Source organism: Desmodus rotundus, chromosome 11, assembly GCF_022682495.2.
Source record: "Desmodus rotundus isolate HL8 chromosome 11, HLdesRot8A.1, whole genome shotgun sequence".
NCBI classification, from domain to species: Eukaryota; Metazoa; Chordata; class Mammalia; order Chiroptera; family Phyllostomidae; genus Desmodus; species Desmodus rotundus.
This window is the reverse complement of record NC_071397.1, coordinates 92,475,999-92,496,848: the sequence shown is the minus strand read 5'-3', so window position 1 is coordinate 92,496,848 and position 20,850 is coordinate 92,475,999. Positions and strand designations below refer to the sequence as shown.

At 42.5% G+C, this 20,850-nt stretch overlaps 1 protein-coding gene across 3 annotated transcripts in view; it reads left to right on the top strand.

Annotated features, from left to right (window-relative positions):
• RMND1 (required for meiotic nuclear division 1 homolog) overlaps positions 1-20,850 on the top strand; it is a 48,358-nt gene that overhangs the window by 17,589 nt on the left and 9,919 nt on the right. For 2 of the 3 annotated variants that reach the window (XR_002974000.3, XR_002973999.3), the window contains exons 5-12: positions 4,542-4,581; positions 6,307-6,407; positions 8,015-8,121; positions 9,048-9,112; positions 9,859-9,935; positions 11,936-12,056; positions 19,401-19,517; positions 19,855-19,981. Coding sequence is in view for 1 of the 3 variants with exons in the window: in XM_024551972.4 (XP_024407740.2) it covers positions 4,542-4,581; positions 6,307-6,407; positions 8,015-8,121; positions 9,048-9,112; positions 9,859-9,935; positions 11,936-12,056; positions 19,401-19,517; positions 19,855-19,887 (661 nt within the window). In the remaining 2 variants the exon portion in view is untranslated. Of the gene's footprint in view, positions 1-4,541; positions 4,582-6,306; positions 6,408-8,014; positions 8,122-9,047; positions 9,113-9,858; positions 9,936-11,935; positions 12,057-19,400; positions 19,518-19,854; positions 20,286-20,850 lie in introns of those variants that run through there. The other variant, XM_024551972.4, reaches the window with a different exon arrangement.

Genomic DNA, 20,850 nt, shown 5'->3' with positions numbered 1-20,850 from the left:
GGCTGATTAGTGGCAGATGAGAACCAAATGGAACATCTGTAAGAATCCAGACGTTGATAAAGTTTTTGTGGTCTCTCTCCTGGTGGTGGATGATAACTGACAGCTGTCAGTTTGTGTTGATGACTCACCTTTCTTTTGATGCTACTTTAGAGAGTTCAACATTAAGTCCAAGTAGAATAGTGTCACCTTTGTCTCAGGTGAGGAATTTGAATTCTGAAGTCCTCTGGATCAGTGACATCCATTAGAAATACCATACGAGCCACAGATCAGGCCTCATCTGAAACACGTTTTCTAATAGCCACGTTTTTTTTAATTAAAAAGTGAATTTAATTTTGAACAACACTAATAATATCATACTTATAATGCCTGAAATTAAATTTAACGGTGTATTTTATTTAACTCAACATAAGTAAAATATCATTTCAACATTGAATCAGTCAATAATTAATGAAAGTTTACATTTTTTTTCCCTAAGAACATGACAGGGTAATTTTAATTTTTTCAATTACAGTTTACATTCGATATTATTTCGTATTAGTTCCATGTGTATGAAATTTTACGTTCTTCTTTTCATGCTAGTCTTTGAAACCCAATGTGTGGCTTACACTACAGCATCTCTCCGTTTGAACCAGGCATATGTCAAGTGCTGGGCGGCCACACGGGGCCTCTGCGCTCCCTGATGCAGAGCCCAGCTCCGGGCAGAGGGTGCACAGTTCCCCAGGCCCCCCATCTGCCCAGCAGTGACTCAGAATCAGTACCCTGCCTGTGGCTAGATACCTCTCAGATCCACATCCTGAGACTGTATGCTGGCCTGTTGCAACAACTTACGACCTGGTCTCCTGCCTGTCTTCTTACCCCACCGCCAGTCTGTCCGTCTGTCGCTGGCAGGATGACTTCTCAATAGATCATTCTGATCACAGTACCCTCCAACTTCCATTTCTGTGGAATTTGACCCAGCTCCTTATCAAAGCACAACGTTCCCCGAGGGGTCGTCTCCTCCCTGCCTCTACCCCGAGTGCCCACTGCTTGCCTGCATCCACAGCCATTCAGACTATTGGCTGTTTATTCTGAGACGTTGCCCTGTGCCTCCCGCCTTCTGCCTGAGCCTGTGATGTGCTCTCTGCCAAGCTGCCTCCTCTCTCTCCTTTGACTCCTCTGCTGGTCACTTGGGAACTGTGTCCCTCCGATACACACCGAGTATATATGCTGCATGATTCTGTTGTTAGAACACCAAACACATGCTATTGTAATTGCTGGTCTAGGTATCAGTCATTTCTAGACTGGGAGATCCTTGAGGATAGGAACTAGACCATACTCATCCTCGTATCGCAGATGCTAAGTATGGACCTGTACATATACCAAGTACCTTGTTAAAAACGAAGACTGATAATGAGGCAAGCACATTTTACCTTCCTTTTATTACCACATTTCCTTCCAGGGCAATAACCCAGAGCCATAATTTCCTTTTTTATTTACTACCTAAACAGTTCAGTACATCAAACTTCAGAAATCAAAAACCAGGTGGTTTAATTCCATCCAAGATGGAGGCATAGGTAGATATACTTTGCCTCCACACACAACCAAAAGAAGGACAACAACAAATTTACAAATAAAAAACAACCAAAACTGTCAGAAAATCGAACTCTGTGAAAGTCCAACAAGCAAGGAGTTAAAGAAGAAACATTCATCCAGACTGGTAGGATAGGCAGAGATGGGCAGCTGGGGCAGAGATGATGCTCAGCAAGGTGGCGGCAGGCATAGCAGGTGGTCCCACATTTGCGTGCAGATAAACTGGGAGGAACAATGTGGGAGCAAGACAGACCACACAACCCAGGTTTCCAGCACAGGGAAATAAAGCCTCAAAGCCTCTGACTGAAAACAGCTACGTGGGCTGCGGCAGCAGGAGAAACTCCCAGCCTCACAGGAGATTTGGTTGGAGAGACCCACAGGGTCCTAGAACATTCACAGACCCACCCACCCTGGAATCAGCACCAGAAGGGCCCAATTTGCTTGTGGGTAGTGGGGGAAGTGACTGAAAGCCCCCAGAGAGCGGAGCAAGGGGCACTGTTCCCTCTTGAACCCCACCCCCACATACAGCACCACAACACAGCAACGTGGGTTGCCCCACCCTGGTGAACACCTAAGGCTCTGCCCCTTACTACACAAGAGGCTCACCAAGACAAAAAAATGGCCCAAATGAAAGAAGAGATCAAAGCTCCAGAAAAGATACAACGAAGTGATGAAGAGATAGCCAACCTATCAGATACAGAGTTCAAAACTGCTAATCAGGATGCTCACAAAAATGGTTGAGTATGGTAGCAAAATAGAGGAAAAAGTGAAGGCTATGCAAAGTGAAATAAAGGGAACCAACAGCGATGGGAAGGAGACCAGGACTCAAATCAACGATTTGGACCAGAAGGAAGAAATAAGCATTCAACCAGAACAGAATGAAAAAATAAGAATTATTTTCTAAAAAATGACAGGCTTAGGAACCTCCAGGACAACTTTAAACGTTCCAGCATCCGAATCATTGGGGTGCCAGAAGGAGAAGCAGAAGAGCAAGAAATGGAAAACTTAATTGAACAAATAATGAAGGAGAACTTCCCCCAATCTGGCAAACGAAATAGACTTCCAGGAAGTCCAGGAAGCTCAGAGAATCCCAAAGAAGTTGGACCCAAGGAAGCACACACCAAGGCACATCATAATTACATTACCCAAGATGAAAGATGAGAGAATCTTAAAAGCAGCAAGAGAAAAAGAGAGAGTTACATACAAAGGAGTTCCCATAAGACTATCAGCTGATTTCTCAAAAGAAACCTTACAGGCAAGAAGCGGCTGGAAAGAAGTATTCCAAGTCATGAAAGGCAAGAACCTACATCCAAGATTACTCTATCCAGCAAAGCTTTCATTTAGAATGGAAGGGCAGATAAAGTGCTTCCCAGATAAGGTCAAGTTAAAGGAGTTCATCATCACCAAGCCCTTATTATATGAAATGTTAAAGGGACTTATCTAAGAAAAAGAAGATCAAAACTATGAACAGTAAAATGACAACAGACTCACAACTATCAACAACTGAACCTAAAAACCAAAACCAAAACCAAAACAAACTAAGGAAACAACTAGAACAGGAACAGAATCACAGAAATGGAGACCACATGGAGGGTTATCAGCAGGGAGTGGGAGGGGGGAGAATGGGGGAAAAGATACAGGGACTAAGAAGCATAGATGGTAGGTACAAAATAGATGGGGAGGTTAAGAACAGTATAGGAAATGGAGAAGCCAAAGAACTTAGATGTACAACCCATGGACATGAACTAAGTGAGGGGAATGCAGGTGGGAGGAGGGGTGCAGAGGGGAGGGGAATAAAGGGGGGAAATGGGACAACTGTAATAGCATTATCAATAAAATATTTTTAAAAACCAGTTGGTTTATAGATTTTAGGACTGAAATTCTGTCAAAGCCAGAGTTGGGTGCAGAGGGCCTCTTGTGGCTTCACTGTGCAGTAGTTCTGCCGCAAGCACCGTAAGGATGGGTGGCCTTGCTCCTTGGGTGCCTGTGGCCCCCTCAGGCTTTAATTTATCTCAGTCTCTTTATTCTAGACTATTAAAAGCACGACCCTTCATTCTTTTCTGATAGCTGAATCTATAGGAGAACTAAGACGAGTCTCAAGCGAAGCAGGTATGAAATAGTCTAGATACATCAAGTTAAATGAGGGGGGACCCCAAAAACCCAGCATTTATTTGTAATAAGTTGTGTATTTGTATTTGTTTAAATTTAGTCACCTTTAAGCACTCTGCATCTGATGCAATACACCTATCAAAATGTTTTCCACTGCTCAAACCAGTTCTTAAACTCGTCGATTTTGATGCCTTTTCGTGTGTCTGCCTTTTTTTTTTCCATTTCTTCCACATCAACAAAACAGTTCTGTCTGAGGACTGTTTTCATCCAGAGGAACAAAAAAAAGTTGCTTGGGGCGAGATCAGGGAATAGGTAGCATGGGCCACAGGGGTCATGCTGTTTTTTGGTCAAAAACTGCTGAACACTCAGGGCTGTGTGGGCTGGTGCACTTGTAAATCATCCATCATGAAATGGGCCAACACATTGAAAGCCTCTTCAGAAAAATTCACTGAAGCCAAACACAGCCTCTCACAACAACACCAGCTGGTACACTGATGCAAATTGGATCCTAGAACAATCACATAGTGGGGGGAGCCTGAAGTCCAAGGGGACCTCCCTCCAGAAGATAATTCCAGTTTGGGGGGGGGTATCTTCCCTCATAATAGTACTACAATAATAGTTATTCTGAAAACCAGGAGAGAATTTTTGAGGGGTAAGTTTTTAAGAGTTCAAAGAGTAGTTATGTTTTGGCAAGTCCATCTAGGAACCATAAAGTCAAATCAGCAATAAATCATACATTTCTTAATGCATTCTGGATACATTCAAGAAGTGACCTCTAGGCATGGCCTTTATATGTACGGTGCGAAAGAAAGTTAAAGAATTCTACCTTTAACTTCGTTGATCCTTTTATTCTTTTAAATCAGGGAAGGAGCTGCGGTGTTCTGGAATGTGAAGGACAAAACTGTAAGTATAAATTGTAAAATATAAAAATACAGTTTCCCAAAATAAACTGTTAATTAGTACTTGACCATCTGAGCCACTGGAATATAAATGAACAGATAATCCACAGTTTATTTTCTCTGCGTTATGTGGTATTTATCCTAGCAGTTTTATCCTCCAAAATATATTTTTTGGCTTACAAGTTTCCTGCGTTCTGCAGAGTACACACTAATTTTTGGAGAATCAGAACAATTGTAGCTACACTGCAGACAGAAGGAATATACTTTGTACATGATCATCTACGTGATAATCTACAAAACTAGTAATATACACAGAGTTCACAGGAAACTAGCTGCTCTGAGGCTGATTCTTAAATCAGTTTTCTAGAACTTTATTACTCACAGGAAATAATTTCGTCATTATCCTGACTGGGATACCAAAGAACCAGGATTCTGAAGAAATTTTTTTAATACAACCTTTTTTAGAGGCAGTTTGATAATACACAGTAAAGCTTTACTGTATTTAACTCAGCAATTTTACATCTAGAAAATAATCCAAAGGGAGTAATTGCAGTTATGCATGATGGGTGATGTATAGAAAGGTCCATGGACAAGTTGTTCACAGTGGCAAACTTGAGAAATAACCAATATACAAAATAGTAGGAAGTTCATTAAATACGACAGATTTAGCTAACTGAACTACAACTGTAGTAAATGCAGAATATAGGATAGCTCTTAAAAATCAGGTGGACAATGGTGGAGACTCTTCACAGTACAGTTACATTGAAAGAGCAGGTTGCAGATATTCCAATATAATAGCAGAGCTCGTTAAAAAACATACCTTGTACGCCCCCCGTTTTACCAAGAGCAAACACACACACACACCCCCGGAAGGTGGCTGGAGGGGTTTCCTGAAGCAAAGGGAAATATAAATGACCAAGAAATGTAGGAAAAGATAGTACAAATTGGCTGTTTGAAGTGACGTAAAAGGCTGACAAGACCGAGTGTTTTTAAAGGACGCTCTCATGAATGTTTGGATTCTAAAATCAGAAAAACTGTGTGGAGGAGCAGTATTTACCAGAATTGTAGTGTGCCTGTCTTTTGATCCAGCAGCTCCTAAAGAAATATCCCCACGAGCCCATGGAGACACACACGGAAGGATGTGCACTGCGACCTTGTCAGTGGAGAGCAGGGCTCATCCCCATGATGGACACTTAGGACGGTTAACTACACTGTGGTTTCTGCATCAGGGAGACCAGCCTTGAAAATGCGCATATGGTCTAGGCCACACCACCCCAAATGCGCCCGGTCTCGTCTGAAAATGCACATACGCACGCTGTGACCCCATTTCCTATAAAAAGCAAAGCAAATGTGCATATGTGCTCACACAGAACTGTCTGGAAGGCTTGTGCCGGATTTAGAGGCGTGGGCGTTAGGACTTCAGGAGAGCAGAGAAAGACTGTCGCGTGCTGCACCCACCTCTGTGTCATTCAGTTTAAAGAATACCAAGCCTAACTTTACTGGTGCTTTTCTGTGGGCTGCGGGATAATGATAATTTTTATTTTCTTCTTTTTGCTCATTTGTGGTTTCCAAATGCAAAGACAAATTAATATATCTCATGATGAGTTTAATATCACGATGAATTTGCCTTTTCCATAAAAACTAAACAGAAGAAATGTCACCAAATGTAATGAAAATATTATAAGCATTAACACTATATAATTCCTGGTTAATTTTCCTTTTGTTCTAGATGAAGCATGTGTTGCAAATTCTAGAAAAACATGAAAATCAGCCCTATGAAATTGCGTTGGTGCACTGGGAAAATGAAGAACTTAACTACATAAAAACAGAGTAAGCAACTTTTTATCAAGTTTACGAAAAAGCACTTGGAATAAGGAGGTAAAAGTAGTAGAGGAGATGAACGATTTATGAAATTGGAGACAAATTTTAAGAAAAATATTACTGTTACAAATGTGAGGCCTAAAAATACACGCGTGGGCAAATGGAGGTTTACAATTGTTCGTATGAAAAATAATACAATAATTAGTAAGTAGTAATACAAGAATGAGCTATTGTGTTTCACGTAGTCACAACTGTAAACCTACTTTGCCCTCCCCTGGATATTAAAAATTAGTGGGTAGACATTACTTTTTTACTTTGTCAGGCTACCCATAAATTAAAACAAGTAGGTAGTATAACCCCAAAATGGTAACTTTCCCTAGCAGCCTGCAGCCTAAATCAGTAAAATAGTATGCCTTCATGACGAGGAACCCCTCAAATTATTCTGGTAGTTTTCTCTTAAGTAAATCCGTTTTCCCTGTTGATATATTTTTTGGTATAATGGGAAATGTAATGGGGTGGGGAGGTGATCAAAGAGAACCACTTGAAGAAATGGGGTCCTGACATATATTCCCAGGTAAGGTGCATGGGTGGGCAACATGTCTCAGCAAGGGGTAGAAAACGGAGAGAGAGGACGGAAAGAGAGGGCAGTAGGAACCAGGTCGAAAGGTCTTTTTCCTCCTGGAGTTACTTGTCTAGTGGAATAGGGGGAAAAGAGATTCATGTTAATGAAAGGAAGTGATGAAAGCAGAGCTGTAGGACCGTCAGGAAGAGACCAGATGGAGAAGAGCTAAGGAATAGTAGCCAGTGAAGCTTCACTGCTCGCCCTGTGCCAGACACACTGTCCCAGTGCTTGTCACGCATCATTTCACTGACTCCTGACAGAAGCCCTGTCGCCGCAGTTAACGCCTCTGGCCCCAGGTGGCTGCCACGCCACTCAACTCTGTGGCCTGGGCTGAGCTCCTTCATGAAGCATCTTGTCAGCCCTGCTCTCTTTCTTGTCTGTCTGTTTGTTTCCCTCCACCTGACGTTGTCCAGCCCTCTTTGTCCATCTCTTCCTGTCTGACATCTTTTGGGAAGATTCACCCTGTAATTCTCTGATGTTTAAATTCCTAAATTCCCTCCACTTCCCCATCTCCCCAGTCCCTTCCAGAGTGCGCTACATGGTCACCTTAGTTTTACACAGCTTCCCATCCCCCCCCCCACATCCGTGTGATTTTAGATTACACTGTGTGTATCTTTTATAGTCAACATTTTCTTCAGTTAACAATTTGTTGTGATTATTTTCCCTTTCCAGTAAATATCCTTCCAGAATATGCTTTATATTTTTGTTGTATGGGATACTATAAATGAACCATTCTCCTACTGAACATTTAATTTCTTTCCTAATTTTTTACTATAAAGTTTTTGTACACAATCTTTCTTTGCATCTTTTGCTTCCTTAGAATAAATTTCAAGAAGTGGAAGTTCTTGGATCAAAGGGTATAAGAACATTTATAAGACTCTTGATACAAATTACCAAATGACCTATAGAAAGATTGTAAGGCGACTTCTTCAAAAGAAAAAAAATAAAGTGCTTTTTAAGATTTAGAACATTCTTTTCATTTCCCTTTCCACAGGGGGCAGTCTAAACTTCACCATGGGGAAATCAGGTTAAATTCAGAGCTAGATTTAGATGACGCCATTCTAGAGAAATTTGCGTTCTCGAATGCTCTTTGCCTTTCAGGTAAGTTAACACTACTTATCAAAGAAAGGGTTACATAGTTTTCATTTCATCAAGGGAAGTTCAAGGATTCAGGAAAGATTTTGGCATGTTTTCACAGAATATTCAGCAAAGCTTTAGCATTCCTTTCACTTTTTTTTTCGCCTCCAAGAGAAAAAATGATACAAAGTATAAAAACAGGTATCTGTTCTAAAGCTACTCATAATTGTATTGATAAAGCTTACCCTCTCCAGAAATATTTTTTATATTGTTGTTATTACTGCCTTTATTTTCCTCTCCTCCTCTCTACGTGGTGGTCGCGGCTAGGTGGTCTCTGATGCAGGCGCAGAACGCCCCGCCCGGTGACATTGGCACAGGCCTCGGTGCAGAAAGACACACTCTGGTTTTTCACAGAAATGGGAGAGTCACCATGGCTCTGAGGGTTTTTTGCAAGGCCCATGCACCTGAATAAATCTGTAGAAGTTCCCGAAGATTTTCACTTTCACTGGACTGCGCTAGGCTGCTGCTGCGGCCCAGCCAGCCTTGCCAGCCTGGGGCTCGGACACCTGTGAGCTATACTGAGCCCCTGTGAGAGTGCGGGAAGGCGGGAAGCCTGGCGCTGCCTCGTCCACGGAGCCCCACTTTGTCCCAGGGTGTGCCCCACACTCTCTGGTTACCAAGCCACAACATTAGAAAACCAGGAACTCCACCTAATGGAGCTCTCGTCTGCCAGCAGGGCTTGGAAATCTCCTTTGTTCCTTCTATCATTTTCCACTACAGCGCTGTCCTTTAAGATAATTAGCTATTCTTAAACTTTAGTTTCAAATTTGTAGCACATTTGCATCTTAAACTATTGTGGAAGCGGCAGGGGAGGTGCTGTGCAGTTCTGCATTTTGGAAAACCGTGAATGTGACCATACAGAAATGATCCACTGTGAAATTTTTCCCCAGTGAAACTGGCTATTTGGGAGGCATCACTGGATAAGTTTGTGGAGTCCATTCAGTCAATTCCAGAGGTAATTATACCAGTTTTATGTTTGTTTTCAAAGATCGATTTCTATTTGGGAAAAAAACAAATTTCCCACTATAATAGTATATTTTGGAGTGCAGTGATATAATAAACACTAAGAAAGCTGTATTTCATTTAAGAAAAAGAAAGAACCCCCAATTACATATAAAATGATGAATAAGAAACTTCATATTTGTGTTTACTTTTCAAGCATAAAATTCAGATTCTTCTAGTGGTACAATATTTTTAATGCAATGGAATTAAAGAAAAAAAACCAAAGTGTTTCCTCTCTAAGGAAGGAGATTGTGACCACTTTTCTTAATTTAAAAAAAAAGTCTTTTGCTAAATTATGAGAAAAATAGTGGCATAAAAAATACATGTAAAGTTATGTATCAAAATTTGAAAATACATTAAAAGTCACGTTTACTATAACTAATTTTGTTTTTACAGCGAAAGAATAAGCTAATTATGCTTGGGATAAGATGCCCAGAATTTTCAATAAGAGATTAGGAACGTACATCATAGAAAGTGCTGGTGAGGAGGGAAATGAGAAAAGGAAATACAAAATTTCTACCTGATAAGATTGATTATTTATTATTTTCTCAGAGTGAGATGCCTGGGAGACTCTAGTCATCCAAGTCATGTCATTGACATTGGATTACAATTATGCCATGTCAGAATTTGCTTATGGTCCTGTTACTGAGTGCAGATATGTGTGTATGTATGTATGTTTTCTTTTTCCCTCCCAAATAGGCTTTAAAAGCTGGGAGGAAAGTGAAACTATCTCACGAAGAAGTTATGCAGAAAATGGGTGAACTCTTTGCCCTAAGGTAAAATGTTCCCAGTAAATAAAATATTTCATATATTTCATGATCTCAAGAAAACATTCCTGTAGAGCCAACACTGGCACCTTGGTGGGACTTGCAGCTGTTTTCACTTCATTCTTTGTAAGTGTGGAGAACTCTTACCCATGAGTAGCAGTCGGGCTGTATTGGGACTCTGCTGGAGGAAATTCTGCATGAGCAAAAGAGATGAGAGTTAAACCACATTAACCCTACACGAGAGAGTATAGTCGATGTTCTCTGAAGGTAGGAACATACATTCGAGCGTTTGGATAGTGAGAATTCTCAGGAGGAATACACCACTGTGTCATAATGCTAAATAGAACTAATTGCTACAGAGGAGTTGGGTACCCCATTCACTGTCTGAGACGCCATAAGATGCCACAGGAGAGGAGTCACACTGCCAGTTAAAACTGTGATACGGGGTTTATTGACCACAGAGGCTACAGTTGGCATTTGCTGAAATAGCTCTTCTAGTTTGTTTTGGGTGTGGATTCTGTCACATTCTCTCCTGGGCATACATTGTTGCAGGCGTTGACAATTAAGTCACAACTGCCACCTGTAAGATACAGTCAGTTACAAAGATGCCTCCCACTTTCAGGGATGTTCAGATGGGGAGAACAGCGACTAAACGTTGATGAAACATAGTAATGCATCATTTTGAGTAAGTGTGTGGAAAAGGTTCAGTTTATTATTCTCATAATTTTCCCAGGATCTGTGGAAGGAAAGTCTTGACTCTTGTTCAGTGGTTCGTCCCCTCCAGGGCATGGGGGCATGAACTACTGGAGTTCATTGTAAGTGGCTGACCTGAGTTGTTTTCCACGTTCTCCTTAGATGCTTGGCCTAGAGAGCAGGGGTCCTGTGTTTCATCACCTACGCACTTCTTGTAGCTCAGGAACCCTAACTCAGGGTACCCAAAAAGTAACCCCCTTCACCAGGAGCGCCCACTGCTGACCTAAAGCCCTGAGTTCTCTGAGCAGTGGGGTAGAGTCTCTCCTCTTCTCTTGGTAATGCAAGCAGATCTGATATAGCCAGTTATCAAAACTCAGGAGCTAGGGCCAAGTACGCTTAGGTTTGTGACTAGTTTCATAGAGTCCCGCTGTCCTTATCCTAAGTTTTCTTCTCTTTACAATGAAAGTGTTCGTTATTAAAAGGAATGTGGTAAATCTGTGAAGAATGACAAGTTTTCATAAAATTTGTGATTTTAAAAAATAAATCACAAATTGTATATGGTATGATCGCCTTTGTGTAGGCCAACAAAAGTAAGTGTTCACGTTAATCTTGATATGTGTATATACTACACATAAATGTGTATACACACATACATGTATGCACAGAAAAGGATCTGAAAACGCCTAAAGGATTTGAGTTGTGTGTTACGATAAGGCGCCATACCACCGTTTTCTGAATTCTTTGGGGTTTTTCCTTTTTTACAGGGAACAGCTATTTATGTTACTACTACCACTTAAGTTTCACTTAAAAGTAAGCTTAGACCTGTTATGTAAAAATAGATACAAATTCAGAGAGAAATTGTGTGCGTGTGTGCGTGCGTGTGTGCGTGTGTGCAAGCCCTGAAGGGATTCAGGTAAACTGACCTCGGTTACCTATAGGGGGTGGGGGAAAGGGAAAGATGGGGATAAGAAGGGGAGCAAGACTGGTCAATTTTCACCGTTTACTTTTTGAGCTATGTGATTACCTACCCACCAAAAAAAGTGTGTATGTTGTCAAGTTTTTTAATGAAAAAGAAAAATTTAGAAATAGAAAAAAATCTTTTTGTTTTTAAACTACTTCATAAATAATACTAATACTAAAGATTGGATTAATTTGGTTGCAAATTTAAAAATTATTTTAAATTTTTTATTTATGTTTTTCAAAAGTATTGCAAAGGTCAGCAGTTATCTTAAAGCACCATGACAATAAAAAAATAAAGAGACCATGATTTTTAATTCAAGACAGAAAATAAAATGTATGATTTTCCTTTTTTTAAGACACCGTATAAACTTGAGTTCAGACTTCTTGATCACGCCTGATTTCTACTGGGACAGAGAAAACCTAGAACAACTTTATGATAAAACCTGCCAGTTCCTAAGCATTACTCGTAGAGTTAAGGTATGTATTTTTCACTTTTATAGAAAAAGACACATTATTGCCTATAATTTGCATAACTATGTAAAGACAAGTTTTAAGTTAAGAAATTGTTTTTAACTGTTTTTGGAGAATTATCTTGACTTCTACTCAGACTGCTAGATTTCCCCTTTCCATTCTTGTTCTAAAATTTTCAACTTTTTTGTGTAAAAGGATATTCCGATATTTGCTCTGCAGAGTAGGTAAGACCGGTGAGGGTTTAGGGAGAGCCTGCCGTATTCTGCCGTCTATAGTGTGCACCCGCGTTTCTGTGGGCGTGATGATACTGTGTAATCTTCATACACAGTCTGCACATCATACAGTCTGCAATCATCATGCCCCTGTATGATGTGCACCCTTGTTTCTCCCTCAAAAATTTGGCCAAAAAAACTGCGCACTCTACACGGCAGGATACGGGAACCTTGTAATGACTGTGACACAGGTCACCCTCACGCTGCTGTCAACGTGAATGACTCCTTGCTTCAGGCCGCCGAGCGCCCTGCCGCCCCTGCTGGTCTCACCGTGTTCCTAACTGTCCGTGAGTCAACTGCCACTGCCACGCGGCCTGGACAAGGTTGATTTCAAAGAGATGTTCTGATCGTCGAGCTGGGCGGTGGCGTTCTTTATCTGTCTCTCCTTGCTGCTCAAGATGGAATTATTGACGGCAAGTCCACAACAACCGAGGACACCCTCCTTGAGTGAGACTACAGTGACAGCCAAAAGGTCGGCTGGGTCACAGCTCAGATGAAGCGCAAGCACAAGGTCATCAGTGGGAACAGGGGGGCTATGTACGCCCTGCCCCTCTGCTGGTAGCAAGTTCAGTGCACTGCCTTCAGGGCCCGGGCCCCCTTGGGATTGAGTCCCACCCTGAAGGGAGTGACCTCTGCCCCTGGGTTACACGTTAGCAGCTGCCAGAGCTGCACGCTGACCCAGCCCCCGGGTCCCAAACCCTGGCACCGGCCCTGTGGGGGCTCTGTCTGTAGCCCCGAGATTGAGAATTGCCTGTGAAAAGAAGTAAAACTGAATTTATTCACAGACAGTATGACCCTGTGTATAGAATACCCTCAAGAATCTACAAAGAAGCCACTGAAACTAATAAGGGAATTTATCAAAGTGGTAAGATGCTAGGTGAATATATAAAAAAATTGCTGTTTTGCTTTATATATCAATGAACAACTGGAAATGAATTTTTAAAATACCACTTACAATAATATCAAAAACTTGAATTACTTAGGAATATTTTTTTAATGTAAGTAAGACTTGTACCTGAAAACTAGAAAACATGTCTGAGAAACTAAATAAACGAAGATATATACTTATGTGTGTAGAATAGAGGACTCAGTGTTACGAAGATGTTAGTTCTCCCAGAAGGTGACCTGTAGATTCAGTTCAATCCCAATCACAATCTCAGCAGGGTGGTTTATTTTAGAACAAGCAAGATGATTTTTAAGTGGAAATGCAAGGGGCCTAGACAAGGCAAAGCAGTTTAGAGACAAGGACAAAGTTGGAGGAATTTCATTATCTCATTTGAAGAGTTGCAGTAAATCACGCTACGGTAATCAAGACAGTTGAATATTGGCGTAAGAAGTCCATAGATTCATGGAACAGAATAGAGAATCCAGAAATACATTTGCACACACACGGGCAATTGACTTTTGACAAATATAAATTAATTCAATAACAAGGGGAACTATTTAACAAATGGTGCCAGAACAGTAGCCATATATAGAAAAAATTAATCCTGCCCTTCACACCATTTTAGAGTGAATCTGAAACCTAATGTAAAAGCTAAAATTATAAAACTCAGGAAGAAAATGTAAGAGAAGCCTCATTCCTTAACACCAGCGTTCCCTGAAAATCCACTTTCAATTTCTTTACAAACTAAAATTCAAAATTCATTTAAGTTATCTTTATAAATTACGTACATTTCTACTATATTCTTATTGGATTCTGTGTTAGGAACTGGGACAAGGCAGCTATAAATAGAAGTGGTAGTGTATTTGGGGCAGAGGGGACTTGTGTGCAGTTGGAGCTACACTCGTGGGGTTTCCCCCTCCTTCCCTAAAACAGAGCAGTGAACTTGACGCTTTCCCCCAATTGTGTGATGGGCACACGGAAGACGGGGGTGGTTCGGCTTGTGGGCCCATAGGGTAAGACGTGTGGGTCGGGACGTCTAGTAGGTGATAGCCTGCTGAGCGTGGTGGACATAGGGGGTTCGAAGTCCATTTCCCTTTATGTAACACTGGGACTTTGGTTTCTGAAAACTTAGTGTATCACACTAAAACTTCTGCTCATGAAAATTCCTTTGGCCGCTGACAAATTCCATGGAACTCCCCTCACATCTCATTCAGTTTGTGTTCCCAGCGTCAGCGGTGTCCTGTTCTCTTCACTGGCGTCATCTGCGTGGCTTGGTGCCGTGGCCACGAAATGGCGCTCTTCATTTCATTGCCCAGTCTCCCTCTGAGACAGCGCTTTGGTGTTAAATCTGCCACGAGTGGTGAAACGTACCTAACACTTCCCAAATTACGTTTCTCAGGTATTTTCTTAGCGTCCCAAAGGGAATCAAGACTAGTAGGATTACATGAAGATTAACTATGAATTCAAAGAATTTACTCTGCCTTACTGGGTTCAAAACAATTCCGCCACTATAGATAACACACCAAAAGAATAAGAACTGGTCCTGACCTTCAGCAAGCTTTCGAGTCTTACAAGACGACTTACAGAACAAAGAAAGGATGGTGGTAGTGCAAGGAGAAGGCTGTTCCTTGTTCTATTTTTTATTCTTTCCTAGAGGAAAGAGTCTTGAGCCCACGCCACGACCAGTCTTCCTCATTCTCCTGACTTCTGCCCCCACCTTTTCCTGGTAATTTTCAAACGCGCATCTCTAACCTCACTCTCCTCTGCTTTCCAGGCGCCTCCACCTGCCTCCTTAGTCTCACGGGTCTTCCACCTTGTCCAGTCCTTTAGCATCCTTTTTAGAGTAAAGTGCATGTGACACTTGCCACTGGAATGTAGGCTGCATGAGAGGAGAGACCCTGATTATTTTCTTTCCTGTTCTATTCCCAGTTTTTGGCAAAGGCCTTACATGCAGTATGTGCTCAATAAATACTTGTAGCAGTAATCAGCCATTAGGGTTCCAGAATGGAACTCACTGTCTGCTCCCAGAAAACACTGAACCTTCTCTGTTCTCAACTTGGGCTGACAGCAGGACCGACCGCCAAGCCTCACCCACATCGTCGGTCTACCGGAAGCTTGAAACTTATGGTTTCCTCTTCCTGCTTCACCCTCCACATCTAGTCAGTCTTTTCTTTTCTCCCAAGTGTCATTCATTCATTTACAAATATTTATTGAAGGTCTACGATCAGGGGTGTCCAACCTTTTGGCATCTCTGAGCCACGCTGGAAGAAGAGTTGTCTTGGGCCACACATTAAATACATTGTGACATGTAATCACAAAAAACACCTCTTAATGTTTTAAGTAAATTTACAATTTTGTGTTGGGCCACATTCACAGCCAGCCTGAGCTGCATGCAGCCTGCAGGCCGTAGGTTGGACACCCCTGGTCTGCATGATAAATCCTGGGCTCAGGAAGCAGGGAGGGATACCAACAACTATTAACGTGTACCCCACTGCTGTTCCCCCTCTTCTCTCCTGGACTGTTCTGGCACCTTCTTCACTGTCTCCCAGCCTCTAGACGGAACGTTTTAGCCAGAAGGCAGAGATGTGTTTGTCTTACCATTCAGCCTCCTCTGCCCAGCACAGCATAGTGAATATTAAGTACTCTAGGACTAAACAAAGGTCTCCCCCTTATCAGAATACAAAGTTCCAATGTCAAAGCATGGTGTATTAGTGTTCTGTTGGTGCTGTAACATCGCCACAAACCAGCTTCACACCACGTGTCACCATTCTGTAGGTCGGAGTGGTCACGGTGTCGGCCTGTGTTAGTAATTCCGTTCTGCAGGCCCTGGGTAGCATCTCTTCCCTTGCCTTCTCAGCTACTAGAAGCCACCCACCTTCCTTGGCTCCTAGCTCCTCCTCCTATCTAGCAAAAATGAGTTGAGTCCACTTCACACTGTTACTCTGAGCGCCTCTGGCTGCCATTTCCACCCCTAAGGACCTTTGCGACTGCCCTGGGCCCACCCCGATGATCTAGGGCTATCTCCTGAAGACCAACCTTAATTCCTAGACAGTGTTGATTCTCCTTTGCCATGTCATATTAACAGGTCCCAGGGACTAGGATGGCGGTGTCTTTGGGGGGACGTTATTCAGGCCACCGCTTAGTCTGCACTGCCTCCCACAGCTTGGTACCGACTCACGTGGTGTAGCCTCACTTTCAAGCACTGCCTGCCAAGTTGCCCACTCTCCAGCTCACCTGCCTCTCTGTTGTTTCCTTGGCCGGAAATGCTCTCCTCTCAGTGTCACACCTTTTCCTGGCACCCATTTAGAACCTACTTCCCACCTCTGTGACATGTCTGTTTCCTCCTGCTCCCTCATCTGTGGGCATGTAACATGCATGACACTGGCTAAACGGTGAAATAGGCAGCATGCGTTTGTGGCTGCTCTCCTCTTGCTTGAACATGACAGAACGATTCGGGTGGTCTGTCTCGTCTGTCACCATGTGCTGGCTCACGTGACAGAACTGGGGTGGAGTGTGGGAAAGGGGTGTCTACTGCAGACCCGAACAGGCCATCGGAACTGCTGCTCCCTGTGCGTCTAGGTGCCAGTTTGGCCACCTCCTTTCCTTCTCAGCAGCATTCCCTATTAGGTGGGGACAAAGAGTTGTGGGGAGAGGGAATAGTGAGGCTCACATTTCACTCTGGCAGCTTCAAAGCATTGGGATGTGTGTCAGCCAGTGTGTCTGAGCCTGCGTCTCGTACTACCTTCTGGCTTTTCAGGGAAGGGTTGGGAGGGTGTTAGGGGGGAGTTGGTACCGTGATTGGCAGCATCATTTGGTTGGAAAGAGGGACTCCCTAGCAGGGAGGGCAGAGGGACGGGTGCTGGGCACAGCATGACTGTGAGGCAGAACAACACGCTGTAGGAGCACAGAGGGGAAGGGGCAGGAGGTTGGAGAGGTTTCACAAGACCACGACTTCAACAGAAGAGGGTGCCACCATCTGAAGTGTGACTGGACTAAATGGTCAGTTCTGGGTTATGAAAAAGGCAATAGTACAGGTTTAAAGATTTGAGCTGGGGAATGACATGATCCAACCTGTTTTGAGAACTGTAATTCCACTTAAAGAAAAGATGGAAATGTTCTGCCCACCCCCAAAAAAGCAGACCATTTTTAGGATGTGGTTAGTTAGTTGATGGTGTAGCAGGTAGTATTAAGATATAAGCTGGGGACAGACTGAAGCCTCTGAGCGCAGGCTAACTGTAAGGAGAGGGGATTAAAGGTATTCTGTGCTGAGTGAGAAGATGGTGTGACCTCATTTGAGACAGGGAGCCCAAGACGGGTAGGCTTGAACAGGATGTCCATTTTAGTTTTGAGAAATGCTAAATTTTGAGGTGCTGGCAGAAAACCCAAAAGATGTTTTATAGGCAGTTAGAAATTCAGAGAATCAGGATTAAGCATTTACATTATCAGAGTTTGTCTTCCCAAAAATGTGCCATACACACACTTGTACAGATTCTTAGGTGACATGTGGACCCTGAAATAAGATGGGTTTCCTGTCAAGACAGACTTGGTTTGGTTTCCGAGGGTCTTGACTGGTCCTCCTTGTATGCCCATCCCCCCTTTCACAGGTCGGCTGAGCTTGTGCAGGCACCAAGCTCTGTTCCACATACTACCGGCCTTCCACTTGTGGCAATGGTAGTCTTTTCAAAATAAGTATTTCTAAGTGTGGCCTTCTGGAATTTAAATAATAGTACAGTTGTCACACATGACCATGGTAATAGTGATGGCAGGATGGAAATGACTGGAGGTTAGGAAGTGCCTACACAAACCAAAGTGTGAAAGGTCACGTAAGCAGCGTACAGAGCCAGAGGACACGGACAGGATCAGGGCTTTGGGAAATGTCATCCAAAGGCAAGAAGAGGTAGAGAAGACTCAGAAAAAGAATGGTGGTCAGAGGTAGTTCTTGCTTCTTAGGGAGGGAGAGCTAAGGAAGCATCCATTTCAGAGTGCTGTCAAATGTTCGAGTTAACTGAGGTTGAACATCTACCCAAGAAGTTGTTGGATTTACTACTAGGAGACATTTGGCAGTTTCAGGGGGAGTTGTGGTAACACATACAACTTGGAAGGGCTGAGGAATAAGTCGGAAAAAAAGTTGTGGAAGAAAATGTCGGTTCCTTAGTCAAAGTTGAAAGAAAATGGAAGAGGGTCGGGTCAGTAGTTTGAAGACAGAAGCAAGCCTAAAGATGAGCAGCACGTCTATGGACCAAGGTCAAGCAGCCAGTAGGACTTGGAAGAGGAAGGGGAGGAATAAAAGTCTTTGTTCTAAACACGTATGCACGTGGGAAACTAGCGTGGCCATGAAGTCTGGCAACAGGAGCCGATTTTATGCTACCAGTGTGGTCCCACGCGTCCTGTCATTAGTGAGCCCGTTTAATGGTCCGTGCAGAATCAATGAACGTGGTGCACTAGCTAGCACGTCTCAGTGAAACCCCCCACCCGCATCTCTAACCATCTCAAATTTCCACTGACCAAACCCGCACCCTCAGCATACCCCGTAAGTAATCAAGGGGAATCAAACTACTTTTAACACTTTTGTTTCCAGACCTCACAATTTCCAAAAGAAAGTGAGCTGCAGAGAGATTAAAGAGGTGAAACTCGCCAGTGGTCACATTCAAGTCTTAAAGGTTGTGTGTTCCGTGAACCCCCTCCACCAACTGGAGGGCGGAGGCATCAGAAGGCAGAACCTCTGCAGTTCAGCGCTAAAAGTAGCACCATCTAGTGGTGGGTGTGCAGCAGGTCGTGTTAGTGTTTGGAGGGGGTTGCCTGTGAGACTTAAGTTTTAGTACAAGGTGATCTTTTTGTTTAAGGCCATGCTGAAAGAATCATGTTTCAAGACTGCCTCTCTTAAACTGCTAAAAATCCGAAGGCAGTCACCATAAACCTGGACTCAGAAGCTTTATATTTAGATCTTCCATCAAAATCTTACAAACACAAGCCTCGGCGAGCGTTTCTCGGTCAACCTGTGCATCCACTGCAGAATGTCTCCAGGTGGATGCAGGGAACGTGGGCAGGCTGCCTTTGGGAGAGGACTGAGTAGTAGGAATTAAAGGCATGATCTCTCACTAAACATATTTCAAACCTTATTTGCTTAATTACATCTGTTAAGTACAGGATACTTTGTACTTTATTTTTCTGTTTGCCGTTTTTCTAATGCAGGTCATGAATGAAAAACTTCAGCACTGCATGGAGCTAACAGACCTAATGCGGAATCACCTGACTGAGAAGAGGGCGCTGCGCCTGGAGTGGATGATCGTCATCCTCATCACCATAGAGGTATCCTTTTCATGAAAATAAAGTTGACATAGAAAACGCTAGCAAGAAAGAGTGTAGCTTCGTTCCAATTACTAAGTCTGTTGGGAAGTGAGTTAAGTTTCACAACTGTGCTAGTATTTTGTAAATGCACTGACTTTTTGAGAAGTTCCACACTTTTAAAGATGGCATTTAAAGTTCTGGCTGTAAATTTATAACACACAGCCCAACGGCAGTACCTTTCCCTCTGATCTGCACTTGCCACATGAGCAGCACAAATATGTACTCTTCTGTCAGAATTCATTAATCGTCCCCATGATTTGCCATGAAATTAATAATTCTCATTTTTAATCCCTCAAAGGTAATGTTTGAGCTGGGACGAGTATTTTTCTAATCAAGTGATGACCAAAGGAAAAGTGTCGTTGCAAGACATACTCAAGTTCTACAATCAAAAAATCAAATGTTCACTGCTGGGGAAAATCTAATAGGTATTTAATTTTTTTAAATCAAGAAGTTGTACAATCTTTTTCAGCTCCTTAAATGTATTGCTGCTGTAATAAAAACACAGAATGTAGTGTTTGGGTCTGAAACACTTGACAATTAGAAAGGAAAATGTTTTACTTAAAGAACTTTGGATAAACTTAGCATCTAGGAACTCCAGGTGAAGAAACTTATTACAGCATAAGGCTGAGATTTTAGATGCTGCGCATCTGTCCCCAGGGAACCCTAATCATGGTCCTGGCTAAGAGGACCTCAGGAATGTTAAAATAAACATATAGAGTAAGACAGGCATTTGTTAATAGAATATGATTTCATAAACCAATTTTAGATGGCAAAATTTGAGGGTGAATGTTCCCTAGCACTTTGTGTTTTACTAATTTAGTAATTTCCACCCCTTCTCTATGAAGTTAGTCAAAATACTCTTCCCACAGAAGCATGCATTTTTTTGTTTCGCACATACTTTAGGGAATTTAAAAAATACCAAGTACAAAGAATTTAACATGTATATGCTTACCATCTTTAATTTTTTAAAAAGCAAAGCCTTCATTTCTCATTTTTATGCATAACTGCCCCACTGCCTGTCCCACCACAATGAGCTTAAAGTTCTATTTTTCTCATACATATTGACGAAAAGGATTATTCTGTTCAAAATCCAGACACTGTCATTTTGCAGCTTGTTTAGCTGCTAGGTAGAATTCCACCAAGAAAACTCACATTCATCTCCCCACCTACTGACACCTTAAGTTGCCACAGTGACCATCGTGGTCTTTTGCAGCACCCCACAAGAGTTCTTCCCAGGTAGAAGTCTTCCATCTCAGGTACCTATACCCCGGGGGGCACGGATCCCAAGAATTGC